This window comes from Falco peregrinus, chromosome 7 (genome assembly GCF_023634155.1).
Source record: "Falco peregrinus isolate bFalPer1 chromosome 7, bFalPer1.pri, whole genome shotgun sequence".
Taxonomy (NCBI): Eukaryota; Metazoa; Chordata; class Aves; order Falconiformes; family Falconidae; genus Falco; species Falco peregrinus.
Window position 1 is genome coordinate 25813862 of NC_073727.1, and position 15631 is coordinate 25829492.

The window sequence follows — 15631 nt, forward strand, 5'->3', positions numbered from 1 at the left end:
TAGGAAACATTTGTTAAGTAGCTAACATCACTGGATGCAGCAGTTGCCTATTCAGGAAAAGAATAATTACACTGGGTCACATGAAAGGTTCATCCAGCCTACTATCCATACTTGGCAATGATGAAAATCAGATGCCTAGAGAACAGTAAACACAGACCAACCATATATGATACTTTCTATGTACACTTCCCAAACCTCTAGCTCTTTGCAGTTTGGAAGCTTCCTCAGCCAGCTGTGGTTCTCTGTGTATGAAATAAAACTCAGTTGACTTCTTTTCCATGACATTTTACAGTCTCCCCTCTACCCCGTATAAACTTCTAATATGTTGAACATCCATTGGCAAGGAGTTGCCATAGCGACTACTCATTGCACAAGTAATTACTTTTGCTTGTTTTGAATTTGGCCTTTATTGTCTTTACTTGATACGTTCTGGTTCTTGTATTGAAAAGTCAGTGAATATTTAATCCTGTCATTCATTTCACACCACCCCTGACTTTCTAGACTTATCATCAGTGAATATTTAATCCCATCATTCATTTCACACCACCCCTGACTTTCTAGACTTTTATCATAGCCTCTTCGAGTTACCTCTTTTCCAGGCTGAAGAATCCTTGCTTACTTTGTCCTTTCTGGTATAGAGGCTATTCCATACCATTGTGCATCCATGTTGTTTTTCTCAGAACTTTTTACAATCCTTATTCCTGTATTTTTTTTTTGAGATGAGGAAACCAGAACATGCTGGCAATTAAGATGGGGCCATATGGTAGATTTGCATGCCTGCGTAAGTTTATTTCCCAATAATTCCCAATATTTTATTTGCTTTCTTGACCTCCTGTGAGCATTAAACCCTCATGAGGAATCTGTTGTTAACCCCAAGATTGCTCTCCAGGTTGGTTCAAAGGCTGTAGTTTTATACCTGAAGGTATGTCTGTTCTGTGTTTTTCTACACACGTCATTTTATGTTTATCTGCATTTAAATTTCTTCTGCTATTTTATGACCAGCTGACTACCAGTCCTTCTTCTGCTCTTCAGCCTTCATCTTTGCTACTTTGAATATGTTTGTGTCATCAGCAAACTCTTGCCTATCACTGCTGTCACCCACTTTTCCGTGTTGTTTATGGATAAGTTGAACACAACAGGTCCCAGCACAGAACCATATAGACTTCCACCGGTCATCTTCCACCACTGCAGGAGCTGCTGTTTTCCAGATTTCCTTCTGTAATCATTTTTCTATACCAGGACATTCTCCCTTACAGCATGACTTAGCATGACAGCTTATTTTCACTAGGATTTTAGTGAGTGACTTTGTCAAAGGTCTCCTGGAAAGCCACATGGGTGGTATCAGATGGGTTGTCTTTATGCATGTTTGTTGATCCCTTCAAATCCACTTAAGAATTGGGTAAGTCAGAACTTAGTAGTTCTAAAGCTCCTTGCACTTATCCAACTGTCCACTGATGCTATTGTTACTTTTTTGTGGTCCCTTCTAATTTATCTGCTACAGACACCAGACTTGAATCTCACTTGGATCCTTTTCATGTTTGTTACCCTTCCAGTCCTTAGGCATCAAGGCAGTTTAGAGAAGTTGCATATCACTGTTAGTAATTAAGCGATTTAATTAATTAGTTTTTAGAACTCTGCAGTGATTATCCAGTCCTGGTGATTTGTTACTGTTTGCTTTGCCAGTTTGTTCTTTCAAGTTGTTTGCAATTACTTCAGTTTTGGACAGATCCTCTGATGGGTCTTTCCCAGAGAAGGCTGTAGCGTTGAGACCTCCCCAGTCACTTTCATAGTGGGCATGAATCAATGCAAAGAACTCATTTAGCTTCTCTGCAGTGACATTTTCTTCTTTGAATGCTCCTGTTTTATCCTGGTCATCAACTAGTTCTCCAGATTCTGGCAGACTTTCTGGTCCTGATGTGTTTGAAAAGATTTGTTATTATTTTTGCATCTCTTGCATCAGCTAGTAGAACTGCACTAATTTACAGTTATGATTTGTGTGCTGCTTTATCTGTTTGACTTAACAGTCAGTTGTCAGAAACAATTTATTAAATGAAGAATAGACTGATGCTGGCTTGTCATCCTCTCTAAGGATATGTCCGCATTTATTGGGTTCACTGTTCCTGAATCTGCCCAGCTTTCTTCCCAAATGCATCTACTAGGTAGTGGGTCCCCAGTCAGTTTATAGTCTTCTGTGAGAAAGCAGGCTGCTGCTTGTGAGACTGTTTCTTGTTTCCCTCCAAGGGAGCCCACATTTCCGGGCTGTTGAATGTCCTTTTTGTGCCTAGTATTGCTGCAGTGGGGAAGGTTGTCACAGACGGGGCCTGTAAATGCAGAGAATTTCTCCACTTTGTTTCTGGCTTGGTTTATTAGGCAAAAGCTTATCTGCATGCAGTGACTGACCTTCCTGTTTTTTTGCCTGGCATGTGGAGAATTCTGTGATGAGCTCCCAGGAACCCACTATCTGTATGTTTCAGTCAGTCATTTAACGTAAGTCATGTAATACCCAAAGCAACCACAGGCTCTTAACAGCAGAGTCTAATGCTGCAGCTATGTTTAGTTCAGATATCCATGCTTGCCTCTTAAATGCTTTGAGAGTAGTATTGATGCTCTGCTCAGTGACATCATAGTCCTATGAGATACCAAAAAATTTAAGATTATTTTTATTGGGGGTGGTGCTGTGTTTCCGTATCGATACCTTGCCTCCGAAGAAATGGTCATCAGTGTTGGCGTTCAGTGTTCTTTGTGTTTCGTTTACTCACTTTTCCCCTCTGTGCCATCACTCATTTGGGCTGAGGACAGCTGTTGGTGTGACAGCGTGATACATCATGTCACAGAACTGACCTGGCTTCCAGTAACTTTAAAACTGAAAAAAAGAACCCCAGTCCTTTGCTGGGTTGTCACCTGCATTGCTTTCCAGTCTAGTTTGTTGAATAACCACACAAATAGTTTCTTGTTCACAAATACTGAGGAAACAATATGGGGAGAGGAACCAAATTGTGGATGGAAAGGAGAGTGGGTGCTGTTTATGCCACCAGTTCTGCTGAAATGCTTGTCAAGGTTACCCTTTGAAGAACTTGCATAGATAATGTAGCTCTTTCCTCTTACATTCACAAATACGTATTTTCAGTTATATTCCTCCTCCCTCTAGCCCAACATTATAACAGTGTCTTAGACAATTTAAGAAAAATCTATGAAGAGGATATGATAATTGACTATTAAAGAAAAAAAATGTAAGATATTTGTCCTATGTTTGGTGTGTGCATATGCATATTCTGATCATTCATTCTCTCTGAATTAACATATTTTTCAAGAAGAAAGTATCCATTTTAGGTTAAATTTTCTGGTGGCTTTGAAGGAATCTCCCTGCTGATAAATCTGAATAACTTCAGAAAGTCACCATTTCCCTACAGTATGATTTCTGACATTATGCTGAGCTGAAACTGTATTTGCATCTTCCTAATACTTTGGTTGTGATTTTTTCTTTCTTTTTTTTTTTTTTTTGTCTGAAAGAAAAAGCAAAAATGAGGACAGTGCCGAGTATGTGATATGTACTCTGTGAACAATTAGGAATGTAGAGCTCGGAGTTCGTAGTGAACTAGCCTTCATTGTCACATATCATATGGAAACCTGTTCTGTTGTATCAGATACAAGAGAATGAATGTAATTAGTAGATAGGTAAACATTAGAATATCAAATAATAATAAGAAAATATTACTCCTTGATGTGACAGACATTCACTAAAATATTTTGTCTTAGGTTTTGGTATTAATTTCTACAAAATATGCTGAAATCTTGGGAACAGCTCTGAAAAGAGCTAAAGGAATGATTAGAGTTCAAAAATACCCCAAGATTAAGTAAATTAATTTAGCAATGACAAGGGTCAGACCATTAGCAAGTTGCTTATTAATAGAATCTGCACAAGGAAGACATTTCTGTTATTAGACCATCCTTTAATCTAGGAAAAAAGAGATAAGAAATAGTGGCTGAAGCTGTACAAATTCAAACTAGTAATAAGAATGAAACAGAACAAGGTCTTAAAAAGATTAGTCAGGATGAGTTTGGTACAATGCTCTGGGTGATGCTCTGTTTGTGTTGAGAAAGGAAGGTACTCTGAATAATTAGAAAAGGTTCCACTGAATGTACTCGGAATAATTAGAAGGGATAAGGTGGGCACCTGAAGGAGATGAGGAGACCATCAAGTCAGGAAATCATTGAACAAAGAAAATTGAAGAGTCTACTCCACCTAGATCCCACCTATTGTGAGTGGAATGAATAGGTATCAAAATCAAATGAGTATGTACGTAAAGATGTTGTGTAACCTCTCATGAAAACTGTATAAAACACCTAACTTTTCACTGAAAACTTCAGAGCTGGTTTGTCCGGTGCGAATTGGCTAGCTCCCCAGTGTTGCACGAAATAAATACCTTTGCTGCTTAAAGACATAATTGGTCTCTGAGCAGTTACTCTGTGCCGTTTTGGCATCAAGAATAAAGATTTTAACCAGAGGGATCAGTAATCATGGGAGCAATATCATGGGGGATATGGTTTTCAACTTTTTTTTCAATTAGTCATTTCTGAAATGTTTTTTGTTAGAGAGCGTACACTGCTTTTCATCAAATATTGTTCTGGTGACAATGTGCTTGCTTTTCTTTATTACCTTTCCCAGATCTCCTGATGTCAACAGACCAACCTAAGGACATGAGTTCTTCATTGCTAAAAGTCACTAAGTGCAAATGAACCCTTTTCTGAAAAGTTTACTTAAACAGATCACATTTTGGAGTGTAGAAATTACTAGGTAGGGCCCTGTGGCGTGCGTTACACAGACATATAACTACATTCTTCTGCTGGCCTTTCCTTTTCCTCAAATGCATTCATATTTGTGGGAAAGGAGGTTCCCTCTTTACTAACAAAAGTACTCCCTGCTTTCACTGTGGCAAAGCTCCTCTCTTTTCAGGTCCCTCAGTCAAGAACTTCTTCATTTGCTTTTGAGACTTCCAGGCTATTCTACACCCCACCCCACCACTCCTCCTCTTTTCTTCTTTAAGTTTAATTTTGGATCAGTTGTTATTTCTGGGTTTGACCAGGAATTTTAACAGTCAGAATATCACTTCAAGATAAATCCTTACTGTGTTTGGAAGAGATTAGTTCTGGGGTGGCATAGCTGCTGTTATTTTGTCCATAAGTAGACTATCAGACCTTGCAAAGAAAACTCCCACATAGGTACATAACAAAGCAGAAATACAAATTTGGAAACAAAGCGTAAGTTAGATTTGAATGAGCAGCAGTTCATACTGCTAGGCAGGTGATAGAATTTTGACTGCCTCCATTGAAGTTTGTATAACATGGAAAGCACATTTCATTTATAGCTGGAGATTCAATAGGAGCTCAGCTGCTGGCATCTGAATTTTTGTTTCATACTACCCCTCCCCTTCTGAGGGTCCAGATACCAAACAGACTAACAACAGGTACTTGGCCAACATGTACAATTCTAGAAGGGACTTCCCTCCCTTATTTATCTCATCTCAGTTAAAAATTACTGACCTAATTGGCTTTCCTTTTCTACTGATAAGTAAACCTGTACTATTTGAACCGCTGTTCATCAAGCTTTACACTGAAAGGCAGGTACACTTTGATTGCCAAGATAAACTGCTGTCAAGTTCTGTGACTCAGCAAGTACATTGGGTACCTTTGTTACTAAGGGCTGTGCAAGGAAAAGATTTCTAGAAGTAGATAAGCAAAGAAATCTTTCATATCAGTGATTGAATGTGTATGTTCCTGTTGTCAGAAAAATAAGTTAAATGCTGATGGAACATGTGGTGCCATTACTGCTTTAAAAACAAAAATATCACAGTGCCTTCACAGATTGGAAGCAAAGAAAAAAACCAGTTCTCTTTCTCAAGCTTTTCTTGATAAGTTTCTTCTTTGTTTATGTAAGTGAAGCTGTGTGGTTTCATATATAATCTTCCAATCAGGTTTGGGTACACTCTCTGGACAGCATGTCTCACATGAGTGTCTAGTTATAAAAAGATGAAATAACTTTGGTGTAATTCCTGTCTTTAATCTAATTTGGCTTTAGTGTCATACATGGTAAACCCTCCATATGATATAAATTTATCTGATAATTTAAATTTTCTGTAAGTGTGCCAAAATGTCTGAAATTCCATATGCAGTTGACAGTCCAAACATTTGGAAATGCATAATAATCTCATTTGTTAAACTGATTTTTTTGTTATGTACAGAAAGGCTCGTGGGCCTTGTACAGGTTTAGTCTTGTAAGCAGTTTCAAAATGCCATTCATCTTTACATGTATTTCTCTTCACACAGCACTTCTAAGCTCATGTTTCTTACTCTTGCAGTGCTTACCCCGTAAGCATTTTAAAAAAATATAACCAAAAATAATACAAAACCTTGAGTATTATACTACTCAGGAGAAGCTGTACCAGCTTTTCTCTTTCACTCTGCTAGTTAAATTTTCACTGGAAGATAATGTAACTTTGGTAATGTGCTATTAAAACCGGATGTGCTTAGCTAAAAAGAAGTGTTTTATAAGGTTGTTTTGCTAGCCTGTAGGTGGAAAGCACAGTTGAGATCACTCTGCTCAAAATATCAGTTGATTGCTGTACCGTACCTGTTTGTCTGGTGGCTGATTGGGTAGAGCTGTTGCTGGGCTGATACTGTTTTGACCAAAATTAGAAAGTCAATATAAACGAGTCAAACGAGACTGCCTGCTTTTTTTCAGTTCTCTTTTCTGATTCATCAGTTGTTTGCTTCTAATTCTTGCAGACTTTGTGAATTGGGGGTTGTGTCAGCAAAGGTGAAAGAAAGCTCTTAGTGGTTAGTCCATAAGAATATTCATAAAAATCTGTCTTGATGACATTAGATGCCAGCAAAAATATGGAGCCTAGGTAAAAAGAAGTGGAAGTGGGTCCTACAGAGTGATCGTATTAAATACATGGATACAAGAACCTATTCCTCACTTGGGAGACTGCCTGCTTCTCTTATTCAGGGATAGCATTCATCTTCTTGACCCGAAGAGGATGGTATTGCCGATGTCTTGTGGCAGAGGCTTAAGACCTGAAACTTAACTGATGAAGGCATATATGAAAGAAGGATTCACTGCTTATACGTCTTTTTTTCCTTCAGTATTAGTGCATGGACTTTAACAAGTTGGATTGTGCCTGGTTAAATTATGTTAATGCCAGGGAGGATTAGCAGAGCTGAGATTATAATTACTATATTTGAAGAAAAACAGCCTGTAAATTGTTTAACAAAATTCTAGGTTAGTGCAAGTACAGCAGTTTAGCAGCTAAGGGTAGATGGCTGTGCTGTACTTGAGGAAATGCTGTTACTTTACATGTACTGTTAAGATAAAGCTGTGGACTTTTCTTCCTGGAAATGAGTAGGTTTTGATGCAAGTGACAGAGGCAAATGTTTTAATTCGTTTATACCTGGGTTAGTTCAGGCTTTAGGAATTTATTTTTTTTCTTCTTCCGTACAGGTGGGTAAAAAAAAGATGGGGATGTCGGTGAATGACATTCAATTAGGATCCATTAGTCTTGCCAAGAAAAAGAAAGCTACTTCTCAATATGAATGAAACGACAGGGGTATAATTCTGTATCCCACAGAAGGATATAAAAAGTGTTTTAAGAGAGCAACTTGGTTAAATCATAAGATTTATGTTAAGATACCATAGAAAAATAGAAAGTAGGTCTCATTTAGCAATGATAAGAGGGTAGCAAGCACATCAAATCAAAATCAGGAAAAAACAAAGCACAAAATGAGATGCAACTAGAAAGGGACATAAAAAGAAACAATAAAACTTTCCATACTACGTTAATTGTGAGAAGACAATAAGGAACTAATTGCTGCAGTGCTCAGATAATGAGAATTATTGACAGGTGCCACTGTGAATACTGAAGTGTGGAATGCCGTTTTTTGCTTTTTTCTGAAAGTGTTAACTGTGATCAGATGATTAATCTCTACTTCAGCCTGAGTTCTTTTATCACTAACAAATGAGCTGCAGAAGATTTAAGTATCTTCAAACCAGTTAGGCCTGATGAAATTTACCCTTTGGTGCTTACAAAAGGTCGGAAGGGGTAATGTCTCTAGGATTCTAGGAAAAGTTATGTACGATTGCAAGGTTGTAGGGCACCTGTCTTTAGAAGAAAGAGGAGGAACTGAGGAAGAACAGGCTGATCAATTTAGGTTACATTTCGGGTAAAACTTTAGAATAAACAATTCATCTGTAAGCAATTGTACTTAACAAAGAAATGAGTAAGAGCTAACATGGATTTAACAGTAACAAATAAAGGGGAAGCAGTTTAACCTCTACAATGAGTAATTTTGGCCACCACAGCTGACACTTGCTTACTTGAAAGATTGGTAAGATCTGGCACATATGATTATTCTAGTTATATAAAGTGCCGTTTTAAGATGTTTTAAGATTACTGTGGGCTTGTTAAAAATAGATGACCTATACTGAGTATGTGCCATTAGTAATTACCCCAGCGCTATGCTAGTTCTGTCAGATGCTTTTTATTTCTTCTGTAAACAGGATTATGAAAAATAGCATAAAAATTATTTCTAGATGCTGTATTTGGCATTCCTTCAGTTGTTCTGGACCCGCTATTAACTGAATTGTGAAGCAAGTTAAGTATTATCTTCTTTTTAAGCAGCCAATAGCTTCTGATGTTCTCCATGTAATATAATTTTTCTATTTCATTGCAGGATTTGGTTATCCGTATCATCTTCGTTCTTGGTAACTTAACAGCAAAGAATGACCAGGCCCGTGAGCAATTTTTTAAAGAAAAAGGAAGTGTTGACACCTTGATATCGTTATTCCAAACCTACTATAAACTTGATTTGAACACACAGAAATGGTACTGTGAAGGAGGAGAGGAAGGAAAAAACCACCCAAAACATCCTTCAGAAGCAGAAGATGTTCTGATAAAACTGATAAGAGTGTTGGCCAATCTCTCTATTCATCCCGGCATAGGAGCAGCTCTGGCAGCTGCCCATCGTGTTGTAGAATTACTTGTTACGGTACTAGGTAATAAAATCTATGTTGTGTTTGTTGCATTTGTTCAGTCTGTAAGGAGACTTTAGGATTCTTCTGCTTGACCTTCTTATCTAGGTTGAGCCATAACTAAATCAGTTCCTTTGCTAAAATAACAAAGTCAATCTACTGATATTCATGAACTGGTTTATGTGGAACGCCTGTTTGAGCCAGTGGAAGCATTGCTGCTTTGGTACTGACTTTTCAGTGTCTGGGGAAAGATGTTGTAGAAGTGTTTAATTCTGTGATCAGATTTGCAGATACGGTCATTAAGGATAAGAAAACAAATTTTACTTTAAATACATCTCACTGAAAGTTCTTATATAAGGGAAGTCTATTATCAGGTGCAACAGATGTGTTTGGTGGTGGGGTTTGTTTTAAGGTTTGGAGATTTTGTGACTGTCCTGGATTAAGTACTCTTTTTGTTCCCTGCACCCATAACTTTAAGCTTTCTCAAAAAAATTCCTGTTATTTTTCCTTCTTTTTCAGTTTCAACCTGTGTCTGTTTCAGGTGGGAGAGTGTCCCTTTCCATCCAGACAGAGGCTTAGGACTGCTCTTCCTTTACCACTTACTGATCCCTTTGTAAATCTGATTACAAGCTAGGACTGGGCAGTCTGTTCTCCCTGTAAAGAGTTTAGCAGCGACAAGATACCTCTCAAAGAACTCAGTATATTTTAGTGTGTGACGCGAACATTAAATATTAAGTAAAGACAATCAACCTGATTATATGCTGGTTTACTAGTCTTACCCACCAGCCATGGGGAATTAGAGAAGGCAGACTCATAACTTCATCCGTTCTGTCTTAAGGCCCTGTGGGAGCTTCCAGGGTTGGAACTGTCTTAATCATTGTGTAAGCGCTTTTGAGCCTCCGAACTTCTCTCTGTCACACTCCCCTTTTCTTGATCACTCTATCAGTTAGTTTACTACAAAATGTTCTCTCTGTCTATGAACTAACCCCTCGTTACTTTCTTTACTCTTGGTTTCTGAGGCCAGAAACTTCAGATAAATTGGCATACACAACTCTGACTTACTGCTGTAATTTTACACTGGTTAACATTCTGTCAGGAACTCTGAGAGAGACTCTTTCAAATATTGTTGAAGGAGTATTTTTTTGGGTTTGTTTTGGTTTATTTTTCATGGTACCTGACATTTTAGTATAGCTCCTTGGTCCTCTGTGTCTATCACACAGGCCTATTTCTGCATGTGGATTCTACTCAGTTCCATCTTAAATCAGCAAATAGGATCTGTAAAATGTCTTTTAACTAACTAGATTTTAAACTATGTTGCCTGAGTCACAATGATTTCTGTAGATGAAGAGTTGGAAAGAGTGACTTTGTATTGCCATTTTTGGATCAGCTGTGCCTGTTAGCTTCTGCCACGTTACTGAAAAACAGAATAGCTGTCTGTAACAGTGGCCATGTAAGCTATGATTCAGTTTGCTTCTGAGATACAATGCACTGCTAAGTTAGACTCATGTGCGTGTGTGTATCTACATATGCATGTTTGTGGCATTTTTTACTCTCAGAATACAAATCAGTTGATGACTGTGAGGAGTTGGTAATCAATGCTGCAACAACAATCAACAATTTATCCTACTACAAAGTGAAGAGTTCTGCTGTCCAAGACAAGAAGCTACACATTGCTGAAAGTAAGGACTTTTAAACTAGTACTTCTTGTATGGCTTTTTGAAAGTGGAAATGTTTTGACACTATAGAAAAAAAGACACTGGTAGTGTTTTGTGGTGTCATATTGCAAGAGTATAAAGTTCATGGGGCTAAATTCTTCCCATAATTTCTTATTCTTTTAGAACATAATTCTGTGACTTGTGTGAAAATAGTTAGGTTATTGACAAAACCCCTTCTTTTCCTCCCCAAAGGATTTTGTCATATTTTTTTCTGTTTAGCAATTTTTGCTAGACTTGTTCAAAATCCATATGCCTGAGCCAAGATAATCAAGTTACTTTTTACTTCTAATCAGAATATGGTAAGAGTTTTTTTCTTCTTAGTACCTTCTAAACCTGCAAAATCTGATTTACGTCTGTTTTGGGCTTATAAATCCATTGGCAGTACAGGAGTTGTGTGATTCTCTCCCCTCTGACAGTATGGACAAATCATATTTTAATGATGTATGGGAACTGCATCTGAGCTCTGGGACTCATAGTGTTGGTGTTATACAAACGGTAGAGTGTCTATGTCTTGCATACCTTTCTTTCTAAATAGACAAGACGTGGGGGAGAGATGGAGCCTGAAGTTTGCACAACAGGTAGAATGAGGAGTAGGAAAAAATATTCTGGCAGTTGACCTAGTGCCCTGACTGGCAGACATCATTTTCTCTCTAGGTAACAGTTCTGCTGTTCTGTCACGAGCCATTTCATCACCCATAAGCCAGATGTCTCTTATTGCTAGTCGGAGAATGTGGAAACAAATGACTTCTCTGCCTGTCCCATTCGCTCGCCCTCTCATGTTTTTATTGTTAGTATGTGGAAACCAGTCCCATCACCTTTCCTCTGCTTGTATTGAGGAGAGAGAAAAGCTTTCAATGGAAGACCAGCAGGCTTCCTCCTTCGGGAGACATTTTGAGAATACTTGCTGTTTGGTACAACTGGTGGATCCCAAAGGCAAAAAATAATCATTTCACATGTCTCTTTAAGACAAGTCCAAGGCATGTTCAGTATTGCAACACTCAAAGACTGAAGTAATGGGAAGGAAGCCAACCTCTTCCCTGTATTTTTTTCTCACACTTTTTTGTGGTAGAAGGATTAAGGGTTGACTGATTTGCGTCCTTTATTTGATGGACTGATTTCAGTGGTTCACTTCATACTCGCACAAGACTTATAAATATAGCTTCTGTAACATTGCCTCTTTGCTGTGCACCAAAACCCTAGATGATGGTAGCTCTTCCTAGGAAATGCTGAAGGTCTCATTCTGCAGGCTGAAGTTACACGCTAATCATATGTGAAACTGCTAAGCAGGAAAGCAGCAAGAAAGTAAATGCTTCAGACCAGGGGCAATGTTAAGAAGCTGTTCAGAGAAAATCTGTGTATTTCTTATAGCAGCACTGAGGAAAAAATAGAGCTAATGTCTCCTAAAAAATTATTTTCTGACATCCTACGGTAAGACCATCTGTTCAGGATCTATGTATATCAATTCTCTTATATATTACAACATTTTTTTCTTCTTTGCCTTCCTGGATTTTCATATGAGCCCACTCAAAACTGTATATCAAAATCAGCTCCCATTATTACAACTGCGCTTAGGCTATCTTCATAACTCCTCATTTGTTCCTTTGCATTTAGCCCCATATTGGAGCTCTTTGTCTCATCTTCAAAGCTCTACACAATTTAGCCTTTGTTCTGCCGTCAGCTCACCCCTTCACTGCAACCAGACAGATAGATGACTGTTCCCATTTATTACATTTATTGCTGTTGCTGCTTGCAATTCTGATATTTATTGGTAGAAAGCCAAACACGTTTGCGATATACAAGTAATTGTTTTTATTTCATTTCTTTTCAAACCAATAGTGCTTTTAAAGCTGTTAATGAGCAACAATATGGATGGAGTTGTGGAGGCTGTCAGAGTATTTGGCAATCTTTCCCAGTATCATGAGATCTGTGACTTCATCGTACAGAAAAAGAGTGAGTTACTTTTGCATTTGTAGGAGTCCTGTTTTTAAATGTCCATAGTGTTAAAAAACAAATATTGTTAATAAGCTGTGTCAGTTAAAGGGTAGAAGCAATCTTCTCTGATGTTTTGCAAATTAAGAAAATGTTAGAATCCAATAGCAGTTGTTATATACACCATTTCATTTCAATTTCATTAAAATGGAAATATTGGAGTAGGAAAAATATGCCATGGTGCCTTCACAAAGGTAAATACTACAGAAAGTCTGTTTTTCCTAATGATTATAATTTTTACATTTTCCTTCACTCCTTCAGTTTTTCAGATCCTACAGGTTAGTAGTGATATGATATAAAACGAAAATCCAACTAAATTCTTATTTAGGTTCATAATCACAGATTTTTGTTTCCCATATTTGACAGCTTGTTAGCACTTTGTAATATGCATTTAAGTCATTTGACTGCCTCAATGAAGAGACCTCCCATTTGCCTCTGGGTGAAGTAGGATTCAAGTCTTCTCAAGTCCTTTTGCTTTGGGCGTCTAAATAGCTTTGGGAAAGAAGATGTGTCATAAGTTTGGTTAAACACCAGCAGTTCACTGTAAATTTTTTTTGAATCTACCTGTCAGTGCTGAAAATTAGTTGATACGTCACAACACACAACCCCTTTCAAGGGCGGATGGATCACTGCTTTTGAAGGAGAAGGTATTCAAAGGGAGAGCTGACACTTGGTAGCTGGTTGCTGATGAGCTGTCTCAGTGAAAATCTGGGAGAAACTGTGGTGTTGATGTGTAAAGCTCAGGAAGAGCTGAGAGGCTGCCTTGCCTCTCCGTTAGGCAACACTGACTCCCTCGCTGGGGTTCCCTTCCACCACGGCCTACCGAGTGCAGTGTCAGCAAGTGCTGTGAGATGCTGCACAGCCAGCGTCTGCTTCTTGCCCGTCTCCCGCAGGAGCCCCAGGCTGCAGCAGTTCCAGCTGGACTTGGTGCACTCTGGGGCAACCCTGCTGCTCGTGGAGGTAAGAACGTCCCTCTCTGAATGCCAGATGTCGAATCCTCGCGGTTTCTGCTAACCTTGTGATTGAAAGGAGGCTGATACTTCTAAAAAATAAGCTGTACTTCAGTTTGGTCAACTTAATCTCTTCTGCTTGGATTCTCACATTACTTTGGTATATTTTTATAACTAGAACTTTGTATGTGTTGATTTGAAGAAAACTGGTGTTCTAATGGCTGTTACTCTGGGTCATAAGCCCACTCTACAAACATCACAGTAGTATGCTACAAGGTTAATTTTTTGGGTAGGGTATCCTGCATTTAACTACTTTCGAAGTATACACATTTAATAAGTATGTTACGATGCCACTTGTAGGATAAGTCCACCTTCCCAATAATACTGTTTGCTTCTTTACAATCCAGTATACAAGTTCATGATTGCTTTGCTTGATGCTAAGAACCAAGATCTCTGTTTTTCTGCCTGTGGAGTTCTGCTCAATCTCACAGTAGATAAGAACAACCGAGCTCTTCTGATGGAAGAAGGAGGAATTGGAAAGTAAGTTCCTGATTATGCTTATGAAAAAGACAATTTTGAGTAGTTTGGCCAGAGTTTCAATCAGATTGTTTTTCACTAGGGCAAATAACTTGTAATAAGGGTACATACTTAACAGATATTCAGCATATAATGTTCTTCAAGAGCCTTTCATATTCTTTCATATGTTTTTTGCAAAAGCACCAGAGTGGTTTAGCCTACTGCAGAGCCAAAACCCCCAGAACAGTCTCTCAGAGATCCTCCCGATACATACAGCAGAGGAGAGTACCATGCAACAAAGCAGCTAAGGCATGGCTTTGCAGTAGCTGCTTATGCTTGACTTAACTGGATCCTATGTGGGCTACCGTTAATAGGCACCACTAATGTGTATGTGTTGTGTGAAGATTACTTCAGGAACTGATATTCCATGGACATAATCGATCTCTTGCAATTTTTGTAACTACTTGGTACTGTAGGGAAAACTATCTGATGTAGCCACGCTCACCAGAGGATAGCTCCTGAGTCTCCTCTCCCTGAGAGTTCAAATTTAAGGCACTTGTATTGTAAGCAGCATTAGATCTTGAAAAACCACTCTGGATGCAACACTTGTGGCTTTGATGTTCAGATAATAGCGGAACCAGCTTAATTGGAGCAACATGAAAGATCATGTCCGTATGCTTGTAAAGCAGTTGACAGAACCCACATTTATGAAACAATATGCCTAGCTTTGAAATGCTTTCCTGTTCACACATCATATAGTTACTTTTTTATACAATGTAAACAATGCATAGTCCGCTCATCTTTCCTTCCCATGTTCCAGTTAACTTACAAAATATAAAGCTGAAAAAGAAGAATAAAAATAAATTACAGGCAAATTGAAAAATGTGAGAAATTTCTATTATATAGAATATAGAATTTTCTATATCTGAAAATCTGTGAAGAAGGAAGGAAAAATAGTAACTGTGTGGAATACACATAGGAAATTTGGAGGTGATTGTTAAGGAGGTCACCCTGACTGTGCCAAACCAGTCTGTGCTCTGTGGATTTTTGGAAATGAGGTTCTTGTACCAATATATAGTGGCCCTACGGAAACATGGAATTAGTCTTATCAGAGGGTTAAATTTCAAAAAATTAGGGCAAGTTCTTTTGGCTTTTCATGAGTTGCTTCCCACTCTTCCACAATGACTGCCTTCAGAGAGGAGAGAAAAAGGATTTGATTGCTTTACAATTACTGCTATTTTCAGCCATACCTGAGTGTAATCCTGTGTTCCCTTTACTAATCACAGGATTATAAATCTCGCAGAGAAGTGAGGGAAAGGGGGGGTTCCGTAGGGCTGGGGAAGAAAACAGCAGTGAGGGATTACTATTAGAGGTCACTAGGGACAGCAGGTGAAAACCTTTACTGCTGCTGCTCCAGGACTTGCTGCTGTTTGGTA

The 15631-nt window shown here is 38.4% G+C and overlaps 1 protein-coding gene across 5 annotated transcripts in view; it reads left to right on the plus strand.

The window, feature by feature from the left end:
• Positions 1 to 15631, plus strand: part of ARMC2 (armadillo repeat containing 2) — a 66887-nt gene that overhangs the window by 45769 nt on the left and 5487 nt on the right. For all 5 annotated transcript variants that reach the window (XM_055811107.1, XM_055811106.1, XM_055811108.1 and 2 more), the window contains 4 exons: positions 8728 to 9049; positions 10582 to 10704; positions 12577 to 12690; positions 14087 to 14219. In XM_055811107.1, coding sequence (XP_055667082.1) covers positions 8728 to 9049; positions 10582 to 10704; positions 12577 to 12690; positions 14087 to 14219 — 692 coding nt within the window. The remainder of the gene's footprint in view (positions 1 to 8727; positions 9050 to 10581; positions 10705 to 12576; positions 12691 to 14086; positions 14220 to 15631) is intronic.